This window comes from Vanrija pseudolonga, chromosome 6 (assembly GCF_020906515.1).
Source record: "Vanrija pseudolonga chromosome 6, complete sequence".
NCBI classification, from domain to species: Eukaryota; Fungi; Basidiomycota; class Tremellomycetes; order Trichosporonales; family Trichosporonaceae; genus Vanrija; species Vanrija pseudolonga.
This window is the reverse complement of record NC_085854.1, coordinates 1,024,697-1,045,040: the sequence shown is the minus strand read 5'-3', so window position 1 is coordinate 1,045,040 and position 20,344 is coordinate 1,024,697. Positions and strand designations below refer to the sequence as shown.

The following is a 20,344-nucleotide window of genomic DNA, read 5'->3' as shown; positions in this document are numbered from 1 at the left end:
TGCATGCCAGTCGACTTGATAATGACATGGTTTGGCTATCTACAGGCTCTGAGACTACTCTAACACTCGACACGTATGACTGCACTCTAATGCTGGTGGCCAGTCCCCAAACACGACACTCCCTCAACTGTCCTACTGTGCTAGCTTTACTGGCCCTGTTGGTACGATCCGCCAAACACCTGGCCGTACTGGTGGTAACCGTCGTTGGCGTCGTGGTCGTGCGTGTCGGTGTGCATCTGCATCTCGACGGGGATATCCAGTCCCATGTCGAGCTCGTCGATCTGGCCAGCAGCGGCGTTGGCGGCAGCCATGGCCTGCTGCACCAGGCTCGCGTCGTCGAGGCTGGGGTCTGCTGGTGCTGCTTCCTCGGCGACGGCCTCGGGGACAGGAGCGACCTCGGCAGCGGCGATCGATGCGGCCTGCTCCTCGACCGACGCGACGGCGGCAGCAGCGGCAGCAGCTGCAGCGGCGGCGGCCGAGGTTGAGGCGTCCAGCGAGGCGTCAAAGCCGGCGTCGGCTCCTGATCCCTCGGTGGGCAGGTGCGCGTACTGCTGGGCATAGGCGGCCGAGTAGCCGTACTCGTCCTCGTCGAGCTTCTTCTTCTCGCTCTTCCTCCTTGCCTGGCCGTTCGTCTTGCGGAGGCGCTTGTTGGGAGGGCCGTCGAGGCCAGTAGCCGACATGGACACCTTGACATTAGGGTGGCCTTGGGCGAGTGCAGCAGCAGCGGCGGCCTTGTGTGCTGCTGTTGCCATCAACTCGTTCTCCTTTTGCTGCGCGGCGATGGCTTCCTCTTGCTTCATGCCGCGACCTTGGAAACCGCCGCCCTCGAATCGCCAGAGGTGGTTTTGCCGGATACGCCATCCGGCGATGCAGCCCTGGTTGAGCTTCTCGTAGTACATGTCGGCACCCTTGCGTGCCAAGTAGGTGCGGACACGGTGTGCCGAGCAGCGTCCCTCATCTCCGTCCCACTCGTCGGGGTAGTGTTTCCTAATCCAGTTGACAATGTCATTGGGTTTCTATGCGGGGTTAGCTAGGTACTTGCGGTGAGGACACGAAATCGACATACCAAAGGCCAGTTGTCGTTGCCGTTGGACAGCAGTGCACGGCCTGGAACGTTAGCACGGGCTCTTGTATGACGATGGAGGAAGATGTATCGGTGTCACACCGACAGCCATGTTTGTCTTTGCGCTTATGTCGCAGGTTGCACCGAGAGTAACACTTACCAATGAAGAGGTTGACACTAGCGTTTGGAGGGGGCTGCACGTGGCTGTCAGCTGTGTTACAAGCGGCAGTGCCACCTGCCATGTTGTCTTGTGACAACAGGCGATTCGTGGACGACTATTAACACTCACAGGTGGCCAGTTTGGGTTGGGCTGGGCAGCATTGGGAGGGGCAATGGCGCGGAGAAGACGAGCATTGGGTGAGCCGGGAGCATTGTCCGCGGCGTCATCGAGCGCAGTGACATCAATGCTGCTGTCTTGAGTGAAGGGCAGTGGTGAGAACTCGGCAGTGTGGGGGTTGGGTGCGCTGGCGATAGACTCGGTGATGCCCATTGGGTCGCCAGGCTGCCGAGGGGGGTAGGGCGTGTCGCGATTGATAGTGGCGGCATTGGCCGACGACGAGGCCGCGCCATTCGAGTGGTGCGGGGGAGGGGGGAGGTCGGCGAGCTCTGGGTCGATCACTGGCTCGGCAGTGGCCGGAGCGGCAGCGGATGGGCTCTTGTCCTTGCTAGGTGAGTGGCGGGCGGAGGATGGCTCGGACATGATGGCGGGTGGCGAGGGGGGCCCGAGATGCTTTTGGGTGGAGTGGGATGCAACTGGTGGTGGTTGGAGGAAGACGAGGAAGACTGTGTGTCGTCGAGAGGCGAGCTACAGTCGACGAACCGGGATCGCAGAGTAGCTGGGCTTTTGGGCCAACGACGGCGCTAAGCGGGAGCGCGGAGGATGCGTGGCTGTGTCTGGCAGTGGGCGGGTGGTTGTCGACGAGTTGCCAGAGGTTGTCGAGGAGTGTGGATGGGATGTGAGAGGGTGATTGTGGAAAATGCAAAGTGAATGCAAGTGGGTTGCTGACGGATCTTTGGGTGAGGTGGGAGGTGGATGGTGGTGGTGGGCGAGGAGGCGGCGGCTGGCTGGGCTGGGCCGGGCTTGGCTGGGTAGGTGGGTGGGTGGGTGGCAGCGTACAGTGAGAGTGCAGCAGCAGAGTGGTGGCACTGCAACGACGACGGCGGGGGGGAAGATGCGAGGAATGGGCAGCAGCAGGCAGAGTCGGACGAAAAGGGTCCGCTCAGCCCCGTCGTCGCCAATTGCCAAAAGCAGGCGAGCCTAATCACGGCGACGAGGACAATGACACGGCATTTGCAATACGCCGCAGTTGGGGCAGAGGGCCTGTTCCGACGCCGAGATGCATGCAAAGTGTATGCAATCAAAGTGTCGTTTGAAACGGAAGCGACGCGCGGGTGATCATGAGCAGGGGCGTACAGGTGAAAGAGCCACTCTCAGCTGCCACTGCCACATCGAGCGAGTGAGAGGCAGGGGGGAGAGGCCACACGAGCAAACAGCTGCAGGCTCGTCCAAGAGCTCGGCGCGGCTGCTGGACAGCAATGCATGGATCATGGCGGTGATGCTGGTGGACCGTGTACACAAGGCTCCGCTATGCGGGATGCATCCTTTCGCGGCCAAGGGCCAAGACATTGGGAAAACACCACGGTGGAGGTTGGGTGCCGCTCGTCTCCGCAGCGCCGGCCACAGCCACCACCCACCACGCGTAGGAACAATCAACGGGAACTGAATGTTGACACTTGTCTCTGCTCCATCCATCCACCAACAATGTCACACGGTGCGTCCATCCATCCTCTCACTTGCATGCTGACAGCACAGGCGTGCGACGAATCCAAGGCCGGTTCACGACCAACACTGCATCCGAGGCGTACCAGCGCCAGCTGCTTGCTCCGTGCGTCCCGTCGCATCTCCCCTCCTCACTCGCTCCTCACTAACTCGCGCACAGTGTCAAGCGATGGCGCAAGGGATGGGTCGCGCCTGCCGGTTTGCCAGAAGGGAGCACGTTTAAGGTGTGCAAGTGGATCAAGCTTGACGAGGTACGCTCCCTCACCCCGAACTGCGCTGACGCTAGACCGTGTCGACTCCCTTCGGAGAAGAGGACGAGGAGGAGGGCGACGACGTCGAGGAGGGAGAAGAGGGAGAGGAGGACGACGACAAGGACGAGGACGAGACCGAGCCGCCGACAGCGACGGCGACGCCCGCCCCCGCCGCCGCGCGCCTGTTTGCAGTCGAGACGCCGACGCTAGACTCGCCCGCGGCGCTGGCGACCCCCGCAGCCGACACGCCCGTGCTCGACGTGCCCACGCCCGACATCAAGCCCGACACGCCGGTCGAGCCCAAGGCCGATGCGGCGACGCCTGCGCCTGTCGCCGAGAATGTCGTCGTCGACGAGGTTGTCGCCGAGGAGGTGGTGGTCGACGCGTCCGAGCCCATGGTGGTCGACGAGGTCGTCGAGGAGGTGGTTGAGAAGGTCGCCGAGCCGGCCGAGGAGCCAGTCGCGGAGCCAGTCGTCGAGTCGGTCGCCGAGCCCATCGCCGTCGACCCGACACCAGCCGAGGAGCCCGCTGCTCCTGCCGAGCCGGAGGAGAAGCCCGTCGTCGAAGAGCCAGCGCCCGCTGCCGAGCCCACGCCGGCTGCCGAGCCGTCGCCTGAGAAGGCCGCCGAGGTCGCTGCCCCCGTCATTGAGGAGCCCACACCAGCTGCCGAGCCCTCGCCCGAGAAGCCTGCCGATGTGCCCGCCCCCGTCGTCGAGGAGCCCGCTGAGGCCCCCGCCCCTGTGGTCGAGGAGCCCGCCAGTGCTCCAGCCGCTGTCGTCGAGGAGTCCGCCCCTGCCCCCGAAGTGGTTGCCGCGCCCGAGGTGACAGAAGCGCCGAAGGAGGAGGCCGCGCCGGCGGCGGAGGCGGAGGCTGTGCCGGAGGCCACCGAGGAGCCCAAGGATGCGGCCGAGGAGACCAAGGAGGAGCCCGCGGCCGTCGCTGCCGAGACTGTGCCCGCCCCCGCGGACGCCGAGGCGCCGTCCGCCGAGGCCGAGCCCAAGGTCCCTACACCGGCGGCTGTCGAGCCCGAGGCCGCGCCGGCGGTGGATGCGCCTGCCGCGCCTGAGGCTGAGGAGGGAGCTTAGATGCAAGATGTTCTGCAGTACGAAGGAGTGTGGGTTGGAGCTGGGTACGAGGCCCTTCTGATCTGCGAGACGGCTGGCCTTGCCTCGTCCTGCACTAGGGAGTCAATGACGCGCGAGCAGTGCTCGGCATCTGGAGGAGGGAACGGCGAGGTGCCGCAATCCAGACGCCTGCACGTTGCAACCAGGAGACACGCCTGGCTGAGCGCGGCGTTGTCGTCGTCACTTTGCCCGTCTGTGCCGCCAGCGAGCCAGAAATGCAGTGTACAGCATCCATCTACATCGCATGCTGCCAATTGACCCCTGTGCGAGTCGTTGCAGCGCAGGAATAGCGCATGCACGCTACAAAAAGGTGTGATGCCGCGGCCAAATGGTTTGGATGTATGGTGGCATGTGTCGCCGCCAAACCCAAAAAGAATCGAACTGGACGAGTTAGGAATCGAACCAAAGACCTTTTCAAGTCTCGCAGAATATGCGAATGAAACGCTCTACCAACTGAGCTACACGCCCTGATCATGTGATCTTGTAAGATTGGGTCATTCTCTTGGTTTTGTCGTTTCGCATTGTGGGCACTGTGGCTCGTTGCCGTGCTGTGGTGCGTCGTGGAGAGACCCGAGTGTGTCTGTAGGTGCTGTCGTTGGAAGCCGGTTAGTTGTGCGTGTGCGATTGGGCGTTTCTGGTGGAGTCCGGTCGGGCGGAAGACCTCGCTGGCCATGAGCGCTTCCCCTTCCCGGTCCAGTCGCGACTGCAGGCATGGACTCGTGCCCATCGCTGGTTGTACGCATAGATTTCCTTGTGTCAGGTGTATATGGGCTCCGATGGGAGGGGCAACAGCTGCATGGGTGTGAGAGATGGGGTCCAGGAGGAAGGAGGAGGAACGCTGGCGCCGGCGCCACCTGCCACCCTCCACTACTCGAGGCTTCTCTTCTCCGAACCTGTCGGCTACCTCGTGGAGCGCTTCCTTCTCGAGATTCGCGCGTATAGGCTACACGGAATCGACGCAAGGTAGCGTGTGCACCTGGTGCGAGATGGACGGTGGGCGGGGAACCCGTCAGCAGTGGGAGCCACACCGCCCGCCGTCGACGCGCGCCCACGGCGTCTCCGCGATGCCTTTGCAGCCTTGCCGGCGCACTCTTCCTCGACGCCGCCTGTCAGTCGGCGATGTCAACGCGAGTTTCTTTCCAATAGCCCGTGCGCCACTGTGGTGCTCGCGGCCGTGATCACGGGCGGTAGTGACGCTTGCCGCCACTCTGTAACCCTCAGCCGTCGTCTCCACTGTCATGGCCCCCTCCTACTGCCGTGTCGACTGACACACGCGCAGGCTGTGCGGCTACCTCGTCACAGTGTCCCCCTCCCTCGTGACCAGTGTCCGCTGGGATCGCTGGAGGCATTCAGAAGGCTGTACTCCTCCTTCCTTCCCACCGAGCTGCTCTTCTCGTCGTGGTCTTCGTCGTCCAGATACCCGTGCTGCCGACTACCGTACGGCAGTACGCCCGCCCGATTATTACACCAGCGGGCTCGGGAGCGCTGGTCGTCACCGGGGAGCAGAGGCAGCGACAAGGTTGTGTGTGGTGGGAAGGATGGAAGGCATGGGACGGTCGCCACGTCCTCCTCTAGCTACTCCCAGCAACGCCGCAGTTGGTTCTTCTGAGAAGACGATGCCGACTCTTCGTTCTCAGATACGATCGCTGCTCGTTCGTTACGACTGATTGCGCCTGCTGGAATCGGAATAGAATCGCCCCCAGCCCCCCTGCCGTACGTACCGGGGTGTGGTAACCGGGAGTGTCGCCACCAAGCGACGGGCACCGGGCTCGTCGTAGCTAGGAGCGAGTGGCGGAGCGGTCCCTCCGATCCACATCCATGCATCCGTCCACGCACCATGCAACAACTAGCAACTATGCATCAGCGAGCGACCGAGGCCTGTGCGCGCCACGCCACCGTTACCTCGCCACTACCATCATGCCGGCAGACTATTAAGCCACGGGACAGTGAGACATGCCTCGTTTGTTGCGTTGCGTTGGTTGCGGCTTGGCAACGCAACCCCGCCCGCTTGAGAACTGGAACCCGACTGCTGGTGGTCGCCGCCGCCGCTGCTGCCAACAACGCCAACGCCACTACGTGCCTCATGAAGGTACCGGCGGCCCCGAAACGTCGCTGGAACAGGGACGCTTGGGTCGGAGGTTAACGCCGGGCCTGTCACGACGGTGGGCGGCGGCGTTACGCCGGCGAGGCCAGGCAAGCGCAAATGGTCACACACACGCCACGCACGCATGCACCTCGCCCTGCCCCGCCAGCAGCACACCTAGCTAGCATGCCGCTAAGTCGTGCCTGCTACCGAAAGAGCGTACGGCACGGGCGGATGAGGCCAAAGTATACGCACCCGCAGCGCTTACGGCATCGGCCTGGGGACTTGACTCTGGCGGGGTGTCGTGCGGGAGAGGCGATAGATTGATTTACTGTTGGGTTGTGTTCCTCGCTGCTGCGGGCAGGCGGGCGGGCAGGCGGGCGGGCGGGCGGGGTCGAGCAGACCGAGTAGTAGTAGCTGTCGTCGGAGTCGGCGAGCGGCGACGACAACGACGACTGTGTATGCCCTTGTCTGCGCCGAGGCACTATGCGGCTGGCGGCGGTGCAAACCGAACCTCGCCCGCCCACCACGACGCGTAGATTCACACCTGCGCCTAATCTGCTCCTGCACGACGACAGACGCACACATGACGAGAGAGTGCAGGAGTTCAGAACCTTGCCCCTTCGTCACGACGTGCGCTCCAGAGTCAAAGTCTCACGCACAAGGGGTCGTCGGGTCGCGCCACGCTGGATGGCTCGTCGTGTCGACTCGACGACTGACTTGCCACGACGCACGCCACGACTGCACGGCACTGCACTTTGACGCTGCGCACTCACTGCGCACGCGTGCGCTCGTCGTGCTCCTCTTCCTGGGACCCCCGCCCTGCGCGCGTCAATCGAGACCAAACATCATCATCATCACCCTGTGGTCGAGGCGATGCACACCAATGCACCCACGCAAGCGTGTGTGGCCGCGCGTCATACGTGCCACAACCAATGACAGCATCACTTCCTTGCACCCCCACCAACCCCACACAATTGGACAATGTACATCCCAACTTCTTTGTACCACTCTATAGATACAGTAAAAGACCTCTGAAAACCTGTCGACGGTTCGATGCAGACATGACATGGATGGATTAAGTGGTTGAATTGCTGGCGGATGATGCGTCTGTAGTATCAAGCTTCGAGTCCGAAGTCCTGCTGCGACTCGAGAACATTGGATGGTTGTGTGGCGTGGCCCAAAACAGTTGTTGGACGAGGCGTGGTCGACGACAAGTGTCGATCGTATTAGGCGTGGTGGTGACAGACCCGCTGGTCTCTCTCTAGTAGCCAGCGTGGAGCGGAGAAGACCACTCGCTGACAGAGTTGCAAATGGGCGGTGGGCGGAGGTTCATGTAGCCCTCCTCAGAGCTCGTGCTCCAACGAGAGGCATGACCAGCGCGCCAGTGACGGGTAGCAACCCACGGCTGGGGCTGCTGTAGCTGGAGAGGCTGCGGCTGTGGTTGCTGCTGAGGCTGAAACCAGGCCGGCGCCCCGTAGGCGTAGCCGGGAGGTCCAGCGTTGGCAAACTGCGCAGGCTGAGGGTTGTGGAAATGGGGGTGGAGAACGGGTTGCGCGATCGGGATGTATGCCGAGGGGACCGCAGGCTGGGCTTGCTGCTGCATCGCCATGAGCATCTGCTGTTGTTGCTGCTGCTGAGCCATGGCCACGTCGGTGGGCGACGCAAGGTTGATCTCGTTGGCAAGGTGGTCGACGTCCATGATCTCCTGGGTACCGTACTGCGCGGCCGCGACCGCCGCGGCGGTGTATCCGTAGCCGGTCGACGGGTCGACATAGTGAGGGATCGCCTTGTGGTAGCGAGGGTCGGGGCCGAATTGGGGCGTCGCAGCCGCCTGCAGGAAGTAGAGGCGGTGCTGGCGGGCAGCGGCCTGGCGCCAACGGTCGTCCTTGTCAAACTGGAGAGCCTCGGTCGCAGCTGGCGTAGGGTAGACCCAGTTGCTGAGCGTGTTGGCTGCAGCCGCGTGGCGGAGGTCCATGGTCGCCGTGGCAATCTGGTCTTGCCCTGACGAATCCCGACGGCCGTTTGGAAGACGGGCAATCTGGCGGCTAAGCGAAGACGATCGTCCGAGGCTGCTGCCGCTGGCGTGGCCACCGACGTTGGTAGGCGACAAGACCGAGGGCGTGGGGGTAGGAAGAGCGGTGCTGGCAGTGGGGTATCCTGGCAGGGGAGCAAAGGACGCCTTGCGAGCGCCGAGGCGCGCAGCCTCGTACATTCCCGTGTTGTGAAGCACATCGGCTGCGAACGCATCCTTGGCGCTACGCTTCCTGAGGGAAGCATCCTGGCCGTTGGCGTGGTCAAAGTACCCCAGGGGCGGCGAGGCCGATCGGGCGCGTACTCCGGGCGAGAAGGGATCCGCGACCGACATGGCGGCGAGAGCATCGCCGCGCTCCCGCGAGCGAACGTGGGCATCGAGCATTGACCGCCAGTTCTCAAAGTCGTCTGGTCCCACGTAGAGGTTGAACTTGAGCGCGTCAAGCCAGTCGAGCTCGTACTCGTTGACGTCCTTGACAGGGATGCCCAGGAACTGGGCCCACGTCGTGTTGGTGTACGTGTTATCGTCAAGGTACTTGTTTGCAAGCATCAAACCCGTCACAAAGCCCTGGGCTTCGCTGACCTCGTGCTTGTAGGGGAGACGTTGTCCGAGCGCCATAATCTTCTTGTACTTGTAGGTGTACATGAGGGCGAGGATTGTCACGCTGAATGAAACCTGTGTGCTGTGTAAGACCGAGAACACAAATTGGCGGAATGCGACATTCGGCTGGAGCTGGCCTGGGTCGATCGCATGTCGTGGCCGTCCTTCGCTGTCGAAGGGCTCTGCTGTTGTCGTCGAGTGAAAGTTGCTCACGCGGCGGCCAGCCATGTCGATGGGCGAGATGACCGCGTACCAAAAGTACCAGAAAGTCTCGGCTGGAAGAGACGTGTTAGCGGTGAGGAACACACATACACAACGAGAAACACGTCAACATACCCGTGTAGGAGGCCAAGGGGGTGAGGTAGCCGGGTTTGGATTCTTCCGACCCTGGCTGGGCGAGTCGCATGTCGATTCGCTTGGATGGTGGTGGAGAAGGCAGACTTGGGGCCGCGTTGAGCGACAGGGGTGCCATGTAAGTGTGGAGTGGGGCGGCTTCGTTTGCCGCACCCTTGACCATCAGGGGATCTTCGAGCATGGGCGGCATGTCGTAGGAGGGATCGTAGTCGGCATTGCCGTTCACGTCCCATGCGTTTGCGTAACCGTCCATGATGGGTCCTGTTGCGCAGCCAGAAAGCGGTGGCGTCTGAGGCTCAAACGAAGACGTGGAGCCCGCTGCCGCTTGATACGACGTCGACGCCCAGGTCATGGGAGACGTGCGATAGAGGGAGGATGGTGATGATGAAGTTGGTGGGGAAAGCGACAACGAAGAGCGGTAGGGGCCGCGGGCGTGGTGGCCTTTCTGAACCGGTTGGTTGAAGGCCACCTGGCCCTCGACTCGGCCCCAGTGGGGCAGTTGCTGTAGTGGCTGCAAGACGACGGGATCCGGTCTGTGGACGAGCTGCGCCGCCACAGACGAGGTTGCCACCGTTGGCGCGGGGGGGAGATTGGGGAAAGAGCTGAGGTCGGTGTCAATAAAAACAACAACAACAAGGGCTGTGGTGGTGGCGGCGGAGGCGCGTGGTGGAGGTGGTTTGGTGGAGTGGGGTGGGGGTTGGGGGGTTGACTAACGCAAAGGTACCTCTTGGGGGAAGAGGGTGTTGACAAGTCTGGGTTCTGTTGGGCGACCGAGGCTTGCGACTTTATAGGCTGTCCGAGTGGGCGCGAGGGGGAATCAATGACTCAACCTGCAACTTCTCGACGGAGGGGCGAGTGGCGACCTGAGATCGATGCGTGTGTGTGCAGAGTGGAGAGCGACGATGTTGAGCGACGAGAACACGACGCGCTTTGATGTGTGTGTGTGTGTGTGTGGTGGCGTGTGTTGGGGCTGGACTGTGGGTGTGAGCGTGGAAGACGGGAAATTATGAATCGCGGTGGTGGTCAAGGAGGATGTTGCTCGCTCGCTCGCTCGACGAGGACGAGCGAGGCGTGCGTCGTGGTGGTGGTGGTGGGTGGTGGTGGTGCGCGCGCGCTCCGTGATGGATGGCTGATCGTGCCTGCGGCCTCGTTTGTGTGCTAATCTCTCTTTGAGCGCCAAGCGCCACCCTTGCGCACAACGACGACGCACAGCACACAGGCGCTCGGAACGCAAATGTGGCTCGGCGCTGGCGCTGGCGTCGTCGTCGTCCGTCGGTCGGCCGGTCGGTCGGTCGGTGTCTTGGGGGGTGTGCGCGCGGCAAAGGGAAGGGGGGAGGGAAGGGGGGAGGCAGGTGAGGGCGAGGCTGCGGGCGAGGCAGAGCCATAGCCCACTGTTGTCTTGCCGCCGCCACGCACGCACGCACTGCCTGTACTGCGCGTGGCGAGGAACCGACCCGCAACAGTAACACAACGGGGCACACCTCGTCCAAAGAGTTACGAAACCGGGGGGCGACTTACAATTTGGGGGTAAGGACAGTGCGGCGCACTGACTGCAATGTTGTTGTAGTTGGCCGGTGGTGGTGGCTACTTGTGCTACTTATTGTGTGAGCGTGCGCGTGAGCGTGCGCCAGGGAAGGCAGATCGCCAGACGACGACCTAGACGACAACGGCAGAGGCGCAGGCGAGAGTCACTTGTTGTCTCAAACGAGGAACAGTGCACCGGCGGTGGCGTCGTTCAAAGAGGCGGTCCTGGGTGGGCGTAAAGTCGGCGAGCTGGGGCTGCTGGGCTGGGCGTGTGGGCGTTGGCGTCACGGGGGCCGACAACGATGCTACTCTGCCGCTGGTGCCGATCTGGTCGTGTCGCAGTCTCGAGGGGGAAGACCAAGGGGGGGCGCACCACACAACACACAATGGTCGGATCGTGCGTCGTCTCCAAGAAGGGGAAATTAGACGCGCGAGAAGGGGGCGGGGGCGGGTGGGTGACACTGAGCGGCGACCGAGGGGCGGGCGGGGCACTCGAATTGTCCTTGTCGGGGTTGGGTTGGTTCCCTTCGCAGATCCGACACGCGCAGGCCCGAGGTGATCAAGAAGGTGGGAGGAGTGGGACTGAGCGCGAAGGAGGCAACGTGGTGGTCGTTGTCGGGTTCGTGCTCAAGTGAGGCGGCGAGGCGGTGTGTGTGTGAGAGAGTGAGAGGGGGGCGAAGCGAGCAACAAGCGCGTGGTCGTCGTTCGTTCTGTATCGTGTCGTTGACCGAGTTGGTGAATGCAAGAGAGGAGTTGGTGTGTGTATTAAGAGGTTGCGGCCTGCGCACCAGACTGAGCTACTGCCGACGACTGAATGCGGCGGCGGAAAGGGCTCAAAGGGGGGACGACGACGAGGGAGGGAGGAGGAGAGGGGGCGCTGCGGCGATGGTGATGGTGATTGTTACAACAAGATTTGCTGCAGCAGCAAGTAGTAGTAGTGTAGGAGACGACGATGGCAGCCTCTTGTCCAGGAAAGGTTTGGCCCTTGGCACTTTGCTATGCTCCCATGAGCACCAGGAGCTGTTGCTGCATCAAGCTGCTGCTGCTTGTTGCCGTGGCCTCTGCCGCCTGATTGTAGCAAGGACGCAACGCAACTTGATCCATCGGGTGGTGTCAATGATGGAGAGGGGTGAGATTGTCGTGCGCCAGCTCCCCGCCATCAGGGCATGCATGGTCCTGGTTCTTTGGTCCTGGCCGCGCCTCGGGCTGCCGCCTCGTCGTAACCCTCGTAGCATCTGCCCCCTTCTGCCGCCGCCGCCGCCGCCACTTGAACGCAGCGGCGGAGGCGGCGGCGGGCGGGGCGGGTTTGTGTAACTGTCTCTACGGCAACTGGGTGCTCGGTACCTTGCTTTGGTCGTACAGACTCGCCCCTGTCATGCTCTTTTTGCCCCCCCCCCCCCCCCGTTCCCTCGGCCCCTGCCCTCATCCCGACGGACAGAGATAGCGTTCGTTCGGGGCAATATGTAAAAGGAGGCGTGTGCATCTCGCCAGACTACGATCAGGGGCAATAGACCTAACCCAAGCTTGACACTTTGCTGGGCAAAACCCACAAGCCCACAAGCCCAAGCCCACTTTGTAGATGCCGGCTTGGATCCAAGGGAAACAGACGTGTGTGATTGTGTGGTATTCTCAGGCCGAAGAGGACGAGGCGAGTGCGAGACGCAAAGGGGCAAGGCAAGCCAGCGCAGCGCGCGCGCGCGCATGCCTGTGTGCATGTGTGCATGCGGCAGCGAGACCAAGAGCACAGCTGCGGGCGCGGGTCAACAGCGGTGACCATGACAAGGTGGTGCTGCACATCGAGGAGAGAGCGCAACAGCCGCGCGCGGCAAGGAGCGACCTGCAACAAACTAGAGCTTGATTACATGCAACATCCGCTGTCGCCGCTGCCCACCTGCCGCCGCCGCCACCTCTGCCGCTACTGAAAGGCTGCTTCCGCTGCGCGAGCCAGCCTTGCGGCAATCCGCGCCTCGTCTTTACTGCCCCCAACGCATCTGGGACAGACGACGAGTTCGGCATCCACAATTTCGGATCGTTAAACTCTGCCCTCGATACCCTTAAGACAAGAAACCGCTAAGCCCCGCCCCCAACTGCGCCCACTTTGATCAAAGGAGGATACACACACAATCTGTCCCTTACGGCAACGAGGGGGGGTGGGCTGCGCGGCGGCGGCGGCTGGGTTGGGGGTTGGGGTGGCGCGGCTGAGGGAGGGGAGGGTGCGGGCGAGGCGCGGCGCGCGGGGTGCAGTAGCCGGGAGGCGATGATGATGGTGATGATGAGTGGGAGTCGTGGGTCTGGCTGGCTGGCTCGCGGCGGCGGCGCGATCCGGTCGGTCGGTCGGTCGGCATTCGACCAAGTCTGCGACAGGGGGATTAGCGCAACCAGGGGTACATGTGTGTGTGTGTGGGTCGTGTGTGTGCGTAAAAAATTAGGTGGGTAAGCACAAGCTTCCGTCGAGGGAAGGGGGGAAAGCACGGCAGCAGCGGCGGCGGCGGCGACAGGGAAGGGGCGGGGGGGCGGGGGGCGCTGCTCTGTTTGCGTTGGGAATGGGTATCTGAGCGGGCACACAGCACAGCAGGAGCACCAGTACCATCCATCTTCATCAGCGGCGGCGGCGGCGGCGGGTGACACGATGGCATAGCGACGACAACTTTGAATCTGTCATTTGGGACAGTGACGAAGTGAGTCTTCCCTCAGGGTCGGGCGTTTGGCGTTCAGGGCCGAGAAACCACACACGAGCAAAGTCAAAGGACCGAGCACGGTAGTGTCTTGTTGGACCCTGAATGGTGGACGAGGGGGATGTCTGGCCCTGAACACCAGCTGACGCCAGCGAAACCAAGCCTTGCCACCGCCTTCCCTCTTTCCTTTGCCCGGCCCGCGCTGCTTGGGTGGTTGGCACCCACGAATCTCTAGTCCTTGGGGCCTTGGCCCTTTACGCCCCTCCCCTGTTGCGCCTCCTTGTGCGCCCCCTTGCTTCCCCCTGCCCTGACCTTGTACTTCCCCGTTCGCTTTTGCGACAAAACCCTGAGCCATCTCGTTGCACTTTGATCGCCATCGTGCCTATCTTTTGCCATCATCATCATGTCCAAAACGCTAGGCCGCAACCCGGTGACATCCTCCTTTTTTGGGTCCAACGAGCGGGTCAGGAAGGGAGGGCAGGAAAAAAAAGGAAAGACAAAGGACGACGGGTCAAAGGGGCACGCAACGCAGGTACACTCACTCACCGCCGCCGTCGACGACGACGTGCGACGACTACGAGAGAGCATACCTGCAAGCGCGGATGCGGATAGCAAACCGCTGCGAGCCAAGTGTGATGTGTGAGTGGGCATGCACGGCACGCAGATGGGCATGATGCCCGTTGTTGTCGCTGCTGCCGCCGCCACCAACTGACCGCCGCGCCCCCGCCAACGCGCCAACGCTACTTACCGCTGGATGCCGTGGGCACCGGACTGATCAGATGGGCATGCACCAAGATGCATTCTCGGCACCCAAAACGCGCGTGCCTAAGTGACGTTGTTTCTCTCGAGTTAGAGTAGACGCTTCACACTTTTGGTGCAAGCCCCGTCTCGTCACTCTGGCCGCGTGCCGTTGTGCCGTGCGTCAACCAAGCCATGTTGACCCACCCCCGTCCCCGTCGTGCCGAAATTGCCCCTCGCAAGTCGCAGCATCAACATCAAGGGGCAATGCACACACGGCGACGACGGGCCACCCGTCGGTCGGTAGGTCAGTGTTGTACATACATGCAAATGCAGGAGAAGGCAGGCGTCGTCAGCCGTCGGTCGTGATGAGGCGCAACAGGTACGTGTATCACTTTACTCTCTGTGTCTCTGGTGCGGGTCGATTATGATGTTATTTGGTGTCAGGCGGGCGTCTGCCGTCTGCCGTGTCTGGCGGGCGTGTCTGGTCTGTCTGGCTTGGCCCACCAACATCAAGGATCGACAGGAATACCGAGGCACCCGTCGCGCACCCGTCGCCGTTTCCTTCGTTTCGTACTTGGCCGCAGCATCCGCCACCACCGCGCCCCGTCCATCGTAGTGTCGTGGTCGTCGTCGTCGTCGTCGCTTCCTGCTCTAAGTCGTCGTGGCCCCTTGCTTGTCCTTTGTGGTGGCCACCAACTATTCCAAACTAACAGGCCCCCCTCTGCTGCCGCCGCCGCCTCCGCCTCCTCCTGCGCCGCCGCCGCCGCCGCAGCCGCAGAAGAGGGCCACATCCTCGTATCCGCATTCAGTCAGTGGGCAGTGAGCGAGCAATGGAGCGGCGGCGGCGGGCGGCAGTAGACATCATCCTGTGCATGCACCCCTAAGCTTGGCGAATGCGCACTGCGCCGCCACCGCGACGACGCTACTGCTCGTGCTCCTGCATAGATCCTGCAATCCTGCTGCCTTCCATCCGGCAAGCAAGCGCCTCGTTCTTCTTCTAGGGCTCCGACGACGCAATGATGCATCTGATCTGGGGGTCTGCGGACACTTTGGCACGCAGTCGCCGCTGTCGGCGGCGTGGGCTGACCTGGGCGCGTGGAATGCACCCTTTTGGAACCGATGGAGCTACGAGGGCAGCTAGCCGAGCCGCCGACCAACGAGCACACAAAGAAAACACAATCACATAGACACATGTCGCTTGAGACTTGGTGGAGCCGGCCGGTCGGCCATGACACTTCTAGGCACCTGTTGAGAAAGTCTCCTAACTCCTAACTCACCGCCGAGCAACATGCACATGCTTTAGCACATTCGGGGGGTTCAGTATCCATGTAACAGAGCGTGTTGCGCGGAAGTCTCCCCGTCCCGTGTTGTTGTCACCCCCGCCCCTGAAACGTACACATGTACATGGTAGCTAGCGCTCTGTAGCATCCATTCCCTCCCACATGCATGTGCCGATGCTGCAAGACATTGCATTTGGCCGTTTCCGGTACGTTGCCGTTGTGTAGGATGCACGCGCAGCAGTCGGAGCAGATCCAGACTGCCGCCCAGCCAGCCGCCAGTCGCCAGCCAGCCGGCGAAATCGCGACCCTCGCCCTCCCCTCGCCCGTTTCATATCTAGCAGGGGATCGCAGGATAACGGCGGGCCAGAACCCCAGCCGAATCCTGAGCCTGAGCGAGACCCACGAGACCCGCACCTGCAGCCAGCCGGGGCACCAGCACCGCTGCCGTACACGGTATGAATCATCTCATCTCGGGGTCTGATGGGCTGGCCCATGCTGGCCCCGGCGTGCGTATAGCCAGGCAGTCGCGACTAGCAGCCCGTTGCCGAGAAGGGAGGCGAGAAACGCCTCCCTTGACACGGACGGGGGCGACGACTCGATCAGGCAGGAGGGAGCTGTTGCAGGACATGGCAGCAGCCGTCACTGATAGTAACATGGTTTCTCGCTAACCTCTATTCCCGTGCGCGGAATGTGCCCCCGTATCCTTTTCTTTCCGCATCAGCCTCCGCCTCCGCCTCCGCGCGCGCGCGAGCTTTGTTGTTTAGGAACGAAACGAACGAACGGGCTGGGCTGGAGCGAGCCATGGCCGCCATGAATACGTCTTTACGCTCCCCGATCTCACACACCCACACACATGGAGCGCGTATTTGTGTCGTTGCCTAACGACATGATGCGAAACAAGGACCTAAATGAATATCATCTGGCTATTGATTGCCGCTGGCTGCTGGTGCCGCTGCCTGCCCGTTGCCGTGTCGCGCCGTAGTGGCAACTGGCGTGGCGGGGTGGCGAGGCTGGGAAAGGCTGGGCGGGCAATCAATCGTCATGATTGATAGCGGGGTGGACATGATGGTGCAGAAAAAATTTCTCTGAGCCTCGCTGGCTCCAGGGCGGCGGGAGCGAGCAAGCAAGCTAACGCACCAGCCTGCCCACCCCCCATGCCGCCGCCGCCGCCACGACCTTGACGCCACTTGTGCATGCTTGTTTGGATCAAAACTAGAATTGCGCCAGAGCGCCACCGGCTGGCTGCCCTTGCTCGTGCTTGAACCCCTGGCAGGTCAGCGTCTCGTCGCCGGGGCGGCGCATTCCTGACAACCTGACAAGAAACGACGCCAAATGTGTACCACCACCAAACCTAAGCAGCCACTACTCCTGCACGCTCCTGCCGGTCCTAGTGGCGTGAATGGGTCGCCGTGATCGGGTCAGTGCCGGCATTGACCCGTCCCTACGCCAAGCCTCACAGAACTGACCGACTGACGCGCCACCATACATGGAACTGCACTGGACTGGACTGCACTCCGGCGACCGTGCTGCGTGCCGTCCCTTGACACAATGGCAGCAAAGCAATCCAATCCAATCCAATCCATCTGGTAGTCGACATGTCTCGGAAAAACACGCACACATATACACTCAAGGTCGTCTGCCATCTCGCTCATTGGCGTCTAACTGGTGCCGGCGCAGAATGTAGACGCCGCGAGCCGAGTGCCTAGGCGTTTGTTCGTTCGTGTTCGGTCGGTTGCATGCCACCATGCCCATTCTTAACTTAATCACCCTTCAAGGATAGGTAGGATCAAAGGAAAGCCCGGCTGGCTGCCCCTGCACAAACACAGCCCGCAGCACATGCTCAGATCTCGCCGAAAAAAGCAGCAGCAGCACGGCGAACAGACACTTGCCGGCGATGACGGCGGCAGCAGTGCGAGCCGCACGACGCTATGCTACGCAGCGGCCACCGGGGTTGATTGACCCGATCGATCCATGACAGACAAAGCCCATTGACGCATTCACTCATTCGCCGCCCCACAGCGCTGTGTCACTAACTAGCTAGCCGAGCGAGGCCTGGCGCGACCGCGCGAGACCGACAGACCAGCAACCATGCTGCCCACTCGGCGCTTTTCAAATGCCAGAGCCTCGGCGGCGTAGTGGTGGTGTGTGGCCATAGCGCCGAGGCGGGGCTGGGGCGGGGCGGGCGCGCTCGGCGCCAGCCAGCCAGCCAGCCTGCTGCCACTCGTTCGTTTCCGATTATGCACCGCGTCATGTTCTGTCCTGGCCGGACCCCTCGCACTGGCGCCCGACGCAGGCGCACGCAGGCGCTGGGGCGTCGGTGGCTTCATCATGGCTTTGGGGTTGTATCGGGTCCGCATTCGCATGACGCTGAAGCGGAGCACCGCGCCGCGCCGCCACGTACGCCCTGAGCTTGGCGACTGCTGCAGAGCGAGCTCGCACCGAACTCAAGGATACATATGAGGGTCAGTGTCGTCGCGAGTCGCCTACCACGGGGTAAGTATGCAGGCACAGGTAGTGAGTGAACACGACCACGTCGTCATGAATTGGGGCTGTCGGGGCTGGCTCGCTGCCTGGCTGGGCGGGGGCTGGGGCTTGTCTGGGGCGGCGCGGCTAGAACAGACGACAGCCTGCGCGGCGGCGTAGGTGTCGTCGCGCACGACCCATTCGGTCATTAGGTCGTGGTCTGCGCCGACCTAATAAAACGACGCCACGCAATGCAGCGCAGAATGGCCAAGACTCACGCTGTCGCCCCCCTCGCCCTGTGGCTATGCTTCTTTGCGCAGCGAGCCTCCGCAAGGTCATGCGTGATGTTGAATGCACAACCCCATCATCATGATCATGTCCTGGCCAAGCAAGATCCCAGCGCTGCGCCGCGCGCCGTTACATCCCCACCACCACCCGCCCGCCCGCCCGACGCCAGCCGAGCTGGAACAAATCTCCATGGCGTCGTCATTCATGCCCCCTTTATGCCTTCCGCTTGTCGCGGAGCATTCCCATACCGCGGTCACTGTTGTCGTGACGTCGCCAGCCAGCCAGCTGGCGCCCGGCGCACAGCTGGCGCACGGAAGCGACGTGTGCGGCGGCGTGGCACTTGCACGAGCCCGGGCCACCATCACCATCAATGGCACGGCAGCAGCTGCAGCAGCCCGAAAAGAATGACAGTCAGAATCAAACAGTCCCCGGTGTTTCAGACAATTGTCCCCAGTTCCTGTGGCGGCGGCGTTGAGGCGGTGACGCCGGGCACGAGACGACTGACTGACCAACCGGCCCCCGACCGGCGGCGGTGGTGGGTGGTGCTCAGTGGTGGTGGTGGTGGTGGCGGTGGCAGCGGTGCTCCTGACTTGTTCATCTCGTCTCAATGCGGCTCGGTTGGCGCAAGCGAGAGAGGAATGTTTCCGAGATCCTTGTCAGTCTTGTTTTGGAGCTTCTCTTGCCGTTGGGTGTGCGTGCGCCAGAGGAGTTGTTGTTGTACGAAGCGAGCCTGGAGTTACGAGGGCAAGCACATCCCCCTGTCTCATGTTCTCATGGCTTGTGCTATTGTGCAGTGTACGTGTGTTTCGAATCTCATGTACCGACCGATGTTGTACTGACTGGTCCAGTGCACGCGTCGTACATCTATCTCCACCTCAACCATGCCCGCCGTGGACGTACTGATGCCCGCTGAAGACATGAGCCCGGAACAACGAGCGCTCCACTCACAGTGCTGTCAGATCGCCGTCCGCGTCCATGAGCCGATTGAACTCGTGCACCCCGTGCAGGTTGTACGCGTTGCGCACAGCGCCAAACCACGCAAAACGTCTACAGTCAGTCGGCCGCCACATGCAACTCAACCCACTCGATCCACTCCGTCTCGTCGAGCCACGCCGTCGTCTGACCTGGATGGTCAGTGTTCCTTTCCCCCGACCGACACCTACCCATAAAGTCGTGCACCTGCTGCATGCTCTGAGGCGGCGGCACGTTTGGGTCAAAGCTCTGCCTCGTCAGAGTCGTCGCGCAGAGTGGCACCCACCGTCATGGCAAACTCGGTCACGATGATGGGCAGGTTGAAGGTATCGTGGTAATTCTCGACCTGGCGCCGGAAGTCGTCAAACGTCGTCGTGTAAACGTGCACCGCGAGGTAGTCGGGGCGCGTGTCCTCTGGAATGAGGCTGAACCACTCCTGGTGGGTCAGACGACGGCACCGAGTCCACCCACCTTGAGCCAGTCAATGTTGCCCGCTACAGCCGGCGAGACGAGCTTCTTGCCATCGGTCCGCAGCTTGGCGAGCTCGACCCACGCGCGGGCTGCGTTCGCCGGTGTAGTGGGGACTGCGACCTCGGGGTCGATGTGGTCTGCGTCAGAACTGTGCAACGCTCATACCCACCAGGCTCGTTGTACCCCAGCAGCAGCGACCACCCGTCCTGCAGCTTGAACTCGTTGTCGAGGTATGCCGGTGCAAAGCTTGCGTCAGCGGCGCTGGAAGTGGACAGCTCACATCATGGGCACAAAGTCGGCGTCGATGGACAGCCCCGGCGTCGTGTGCGGTAGAAGCACGTCCCAGTTCTTGTTCCAGTTGTAGTGCCAGGAGAGTTTCTGGTGTCAGTGGTGCTGCAGGGAACGGAGGGACACACCGAGCCGGGCTGGAAGAACTTTGCCACGGGGTCCGATGTCTCCTCTTGGATCGGCCAGCTGATGCCTCCCTGCGTGTGAGCTGGATTCCGTCTCATCTCAACAGCTCACCTTGCCCTGTCTGCCCATCGCTGTTGTTGTTATTGTTGTAGTGGTGATGCCAGCAGCAGAGGTGGACAGAATCTCCATCACCATCGCCCTCCACTTATCAGTTGTCATTCAGGCA

The 20,344-nt window shown here is 62.2% G+C and overlaps 4 protein-coding genes and 1 non-coding gene across 5 annotated transcripts; 1 reads left to right on the top strand and 4 right to left on the bottom strand.

Moving 5' to 3' along the window:
* Positions 1-9: 9 nt before the first annotated feature.
* On the bottom strand, positions 10-2,167 carry LOC62_06G008192 (uncharacterized protein). The gene is made up of 4 exons (XM_062774716.1): positions 1,353-2,167; positions 1,224-1,257; positions 1,067-1,107; positions 10-1,016 (listed from the first exon to the last, which is right to left on the bottom strand). Exons 1-4 carry the CDS (start codon positions 1,761-1,763, stop codon positions 147-149), a joined length of 1,356 nt encoding a protein of 451 aa, XP_062630700.1. The 5' UTR covers positions 1,764-2,167; the 3' UTR covers positions 10-146.
* Positions 2,168-2,816: 649 nt separating this feature from the next.
* On the top strand, positions 2,817-4,231 carry LOC62_06G008191 (uncharacterized protein). The gene is made up of 4 exons (XM_062774715.1): positions 2,817-2,835; positions 2,877-2,949; positions 3,004-3,094; positions 3,130-4,231. The coding sequence occupies exons 1-4, from the start codon at positions 2,826-2,828 to the stop codon at positions 4,177-4,179; spliced, it is 1,224 nt and encodes a 407-aa protein (XP_062630699.1). The 5' UTR covers positions 2,817-2,825; the 3' UTR covers positions 4,180-4,231.
* A 369-nt stretch (positions 4,232-4,600) lies between these two features.
* On the bottom strand, positions 4,601-4,686 carry LOC62_06G008190. The gene is given in 2 exon segments: positions 4,601-4,636; positions 4,650-4,686. It is a non-coding gene; the product is annotated as a tRNA-Ala (tRNA).
* A 2,589-nt stretch (positions 4,687-7,275) lies between these two features.
* On the bottom strand, positions 7,276-11,885 carry mug80 (uncharacterized protein). The gene is made up of 4 exons (XM_062774714.1): positions 10,809-11,885; positions 10,005-10,265; positions 9,273-9,892; positions 7,276-9,211 (listed from the first exon to the last, which is right to left on the bottom strand). The coding sequence occupies exons 3-4, from the start codon at positions 9,640-9,642 to the stop codon at positions 7,566-7,568; spliced, it is 2,016 nt and encodes a 671-aa protein (XP_062630698.1). The 5' UTR covers positions 9,643-9,892; positions 10,005-10,265; positions 10,809-11,885; the 3' UTR covers positions 7,276-7,565.
* Positions 11,886-19,043: 7,158 nt separating this feature from the next.
* asl1_2 (Alkali-sensitive linkage protein 1) lies at positions 19,044-20,278 on the bottom strand. The gene is made up of 10 exons (XM_062774713.1): positions 20,230-20,278; positions 20,121-20,189; positions 19,985-20,082; positions 19,874-19,950; positions 19,705-19,841; positions 19,520-19,669; positions 19,425-19,482; positions 19,346-19,385; positions 19,210-19,308; positions 19,044-19,170 (listed from the first exon to the last, which is right to left on the bottom strand). Exons 1-10 carry the CDS (start codon positions 20,245-20,247, stop codon positions 19,137-19,139), a joined length of 780 nt encoding a protein of 259 aa, XP_062630697.1. The 5' UTR covers positions 20,248-20,278; the 3' UTR covers positions 19,044-19,136.
* Between the last annotated feature and the right edge of the window lie 66 nt (positions 20,279-20,344).

Bases quoted from the DNA above. Each gene is read 5' to 3' on its own strand.
- LOC62_06G008192 (XM_062774716.1), bottom strand. From the start codon at position 1,763: ATGTCCGAGCCATCCTCCGCCCGCCACTCACCTAGCAAGGACAAGAGC. The intron at 1,258-1,352 runs GTGAGTGTTAAT...AGCCACGTGCAG, and splicing joins CCAACCCAAACTGGCCACCT to CCCCCTCCAAACGCTAGTGT. The intron at 1,017-1,066 runs GTATGTCGATTT...AACCCCGCATAG, and splicing joins GCAACGACAACTGGCCTTTG to AAACCCAATGACATTGTCAA.
- LOC62_06G008191 (XM_062774715.1), top strand. The intron at 2,950-3,003 runs GTGCGTCCCGTC...ACTCGCGCACAG, and splicing joins CAGCGCCAGCTGCTTGCTCC to TGTCAAGCGATGGCGCAAGG. The intron at 3,095-3,129 runs GTACGCTCCCTC...CGCTGACGCTAG, and splicing joins AGTGGATCAAGCTTGACGAG to ACCGTGTCGACTCCCTTCGG.
- asl1_2 (XM_062774713.1), bottom strand. The intron at 20,083-20,120 runs GTGTGTCCCTCC...CACTGACACCAG, and splicing joins AGTTCTTCCAGCCCGGCTCG to AAACTCTCCTGGCACTACAA. The intron at 19,309-19,345 runs GTGGGTTGAGTT...GACTGACTGTAG, and splicing joins GACGAGACGGAGTGGATCGA to ACGTTTTGCGTGGTTTGGCG.
- mug80 (XM_062774714.1), bottom strand. From the start codon at position 9,642: ATGACCTGGGCGTCGACGTCGTATCAAGCGGCAGCGGGCTCCACGTCT. The intron at 9,212-9,272 runs GTATGTTGACGT...CGTCTCTTCCAG, and splicing joins CCCCTTGGCCTCCTACACGG to CCGAGACTTTCTGGTACTTT.